Genomic DNA, 3252 nt, shown 5'->3' with positions numbered 1-3252 from the left:
TACGGGGGGGGGGGGGGGGTGGTCACGTCCCGGCGTGGGCCAAGCCCCCTCATCCTTGTCTCTGCCCACCAGGCTTCCATTATGAGTGCAACAATGAGTCCGACAAGCAGGAGTTTGAGAAGGCCCTGGAGACCATCGCTGTCTCCTTCAGCAACACGTGAGCACCGCGGGGCCTACGAGCGGGGCTGGGGGCGCAGGGCCCGTGTGTCTCCTGATGCTGACCCTGCCCTGCCCTGCAGTGTGTCCGAGTTCCTCATGGGGGAGGTGGACAGCAGCACTCTCCTGTCAGTGCCCCCTGGGGACCCCAGCCAGGTGAGCAGGGGTGGCCTGGATGCTGCACGGGGCCAGGCTGGCGCAGTGGGGGGGCACGCCTGTGTCCATCCAGGGTGGGGGGCGGTGGCGGTCTCCTGCGGGGCGGGCATCCAACAGAGCCCAGCACGCGGCAGACTCCCCCGTGTCTCTGGGGCACAGACCATGGAGAACCTGTACGGCCCCGGCGGTGAGGGCGCCGCCCCCAGCACGGACGACTGCGAGGCGGGTGAGCGTCCCCTGAGCTGCAGACGGGCCGTGCTCGTAGGGGGGGCCGAGGGCGGGGGGCAGGGCTGGGGGCGCTGGGCCGGGCTAAGCGGATGGCCCGCAGGCTGCCTGGCCCCCGAGGAGGTGGACATGCTCCTGCAGCGCTGTGAGGGGGGCGTGGACGCGGCACTGCAGTATGCCAAGAACATGGCCAGGTACATGAAAGACCTCATCGGCTACCTGGAGAAGCGGACAGCGCTGGGTAAGGGCGGCCAGGTGGGCTGTGGTGGGGGCCCGCCCCCGCGGCCCTGCGCTCACACCGCTTCCCCCGCAGAGATGGACTTCGCCAAAGGCCTGCAGAAGATCGTGCACAACTGCAGACAGAGCTTCCTGCAGGAGGTGGGGGCCCGGGCCGGGCGGGGGGGGGGCGGGCAGAGGGAAGGGGTCTCCCACCTGCGCTGGGGATGCTGACGGCAGTGGAGGGAGCCGGGGAGGCTGGGGTGGGGAGGCCATGTGCCCCCCCCACCCCGCCCGCCCCTGTGACTGCCGCCCTTCCCCCCACAGCCCCACATGCCCCTCCTGTCCATCTACTCCCTGGCGCTGGAGCAGGACCTGGAGTTTGGCCACTGCATGGTGCAGGCAGTGAGCACGCTGCAGACCCAGACCCTCATGCAGGTGCGCGGGCGGGCAGGCAGGCGGTGGGTGGGGTTCAGTGGGGCGGGGCTGCGCCGGGGCCTCCGCCTGCTCACACCTTGTCCCCCCAGCCCCTGAACCTGAGGCGGCTTGAGCATGAGAAGCGCAGGAAGGAGATTAAGGAGTCGTGGCACCGCGCCCAGAGGAAGCTGGTACGCCCGCCAGTGGGGGCGGGGCGGGGAGTGGCAAGAGGAGGCTGGCGGTGTGGCCTCCTGCGCCCGCACGGGGCTGGCCGTGGTGCCACAAGCGGGAGCAGGCCCGCCACTGCCGGCTGTGCAGGCAGGAGTCCAGAGCGGGTCGGGCTGGCGGGAGTCTGAGGCTCTCCCAGGTCTGGAGCACGCCGGGTTCCTCCGCGTTTCCCTTTCCCACAGTTCTGTTTGACTTTCCTGAAGCTACTAGTATCCTTGCTTGCTTTTCAGCTCTGCTAACAGGGCCTGCGGCATCCACCCCCAGCTCCTTCCAGCGCCGCCAGCAAACGCGCCTCCCCTTCTGTGCCCTCCGCAAGGGCTCACCCTTCTGCTCCTGGCCTTTGACACCCCCTTCCGCAAGCCGCGTCCCGTCCCTGTCACAGCTGTAGAGGCCACTTGGCTGGTTTCACTAGATCCATCTGGTGGACATTCTGGTCATTGCTGGGCTGTTGGTGTTTCGGACACCAGTGCTGTGACCGCTTGGGCCCAGCTGTCGGACGAGTGACAGGACCTTTGTCTCCGGTGGGCGCCAGAGCGCGCTGGCTGGGGGGTGAGAGGCTGCGAGCCTCTCCTGAGCCACCGCTGCTTTCTTCCCCCGAACGCTCACTGCCTGTCCTTCGCTCACTTTGGATTGGACGGGGGGTCTATTTCTTGTTGATTTGCCAGGGCTCTTGACGTGGTAGAGAACTCCACCCTTGCTGATGGGAGCTACAGACCACCCCCCACACCTGGCTTGTTTTGACTTCTGATTTTACCTTCAGTCTGTTTTTCTGGGCAGAAGCCTGTGAGGGTCAGCTGTCTTTTGTGTCATGCGTTTAAGGCCTCCCCACACCGAGACTGTTTTTACATATGCCGCACGGCTTCTCCTGGTATTTGTACAAGCTCGTTGACGTTCAAGCCTCTGATGTGTAGGCTGCACGGTGTGGCCCCCAGAAGGCCCACTGGGTTTCTGACAGAGCGCTCTTCCTGCCGAGCCTGAGGGTGCCTGGCTTCCTGCCAGGGCGGCCTCACCGTTCTCCTGCGTACGAGGGGAAGTGAGAGACGGAAGCGTGGCTGCCACTCTGGTGGGGGCGGGCGTGGGCCTAGGCGGATTGCGAGCTTGGGTTCCCGCTCGGGGGGCTGCAAGGATCCTCCCGGGGTCCCACGCAGGCGTCCCCTCCTGGTCTCCTGCCATCAGCTCTTGGGCCGGGCGGTGGGCTGGGTGCGTGTGGGCGCTGCGGTGCCTGGCTGTGGGTCGGGGGACCAGGCCCAGCCGAGGACGGCTCTGGACCGGCGTCCTCACCCCCGTGCCCACAGCAAGAGGCGGAGTCCAACCTGCGCAAGGCCAAGCAGGGCTACACGCAGCGCTGTGAGGACCACGGCAAGGCTCGCTTCCTGGCGGCCAAGGCCGAGGAGGAGCAGGCGGTTACCGGGCCCGGGGCCGCCGCCTCCAAGACCCTGGACAAGCGGCGGCGTCTGGAGGAGGAGGCCAAGAACAAGGTGAGCGTGGACGGGGAGGGGCCCGTGGAGGGCAGGTCCCAGAGGCCGCGGCCCCGGACACGGGGCAGAGGTGGACCCTGCAGGAACGGCTCCCCCCCCTCCGCTGCTGCCTGGGTTTCTGCGGCGGGCCTGGTGGCGGAGGGCCTGGACCCGGCTGAGGGCTCTGTGCACCCCCTCGCCCCCTCTAGGCAGAGGAGGCCATGGCCACCTACCGGACGTGTGTGGCCGACGCCAAGACGCAGAAGCAGGAGCTGGAGGACACCAAGGTGACGGTGCTGCGGCAGATCCAGGAGGTCATCCGGCAGACTGACCAGACCATCAAGTCGGTGCGTGCCCAGCGTCCGGAGCCCGTGCTCCAGCACGGGGGGGGGGGGGG

The 3252-nt window shown here is 67.9% G+C and overlaps 1 protein-coding gene across 1 annotated transcript in view; it reads left to right on the top strand.

Annotated features, from left to right (window-relative positions):
• Positions 1-3252, top strand: part of ARHGAP45 (Rho GTPase activating protein 45) — a 15672-nt gene that overhangs the window by 3820 nt on the left and 8600 nt on the right. The window contains exons 4-12 of the mRNA XM_040628310.1: positions 73-157; positions 240-312; positions 472-538; positions 641-778; positions 851-915; positions 1081-1191; positions 1281-1361; positions 2694-2876; positions 3065-3202. Coding sequence (XP_040484244.1) covers positions 73-157; positions 240-312; positions 472-538; positions 641-778; positions 851-915; positions 1081-1191; positions 1281-1361; positions 2694-2876; positions 3065-3202 — 941 coding nt within the window. The remainder of the gene's footprint in view (positions 1-72; positions 158-239; positions 313-471; positions 539-640; positions 779-850; positions 916-1080; positions 1192-1280; positions 1362-2693; positions 2877-3064; positions 3203-3252) is intronic.

Source organism: Ursus maritimus, unplaced genomic scaffold (assembly GCF_017311325.1).
Source record: "Ursus maritimus isolate PB19 unplaced genomic scaffold, ASM1731132v1 scaffold_14, whole genome shotgun sequence".
NCBI classification, from domain to species: Eukaryota; Metazoa; Chordata; class Mammalia; order Carnivora; family Ursidae; genus Ursus; species Ursus maritimus.
The sequence above is the reverse complement of the archived record's forward strand: the minus strand, read 5'-3'. Positions and strand labels throughout refer to the sequence as shown.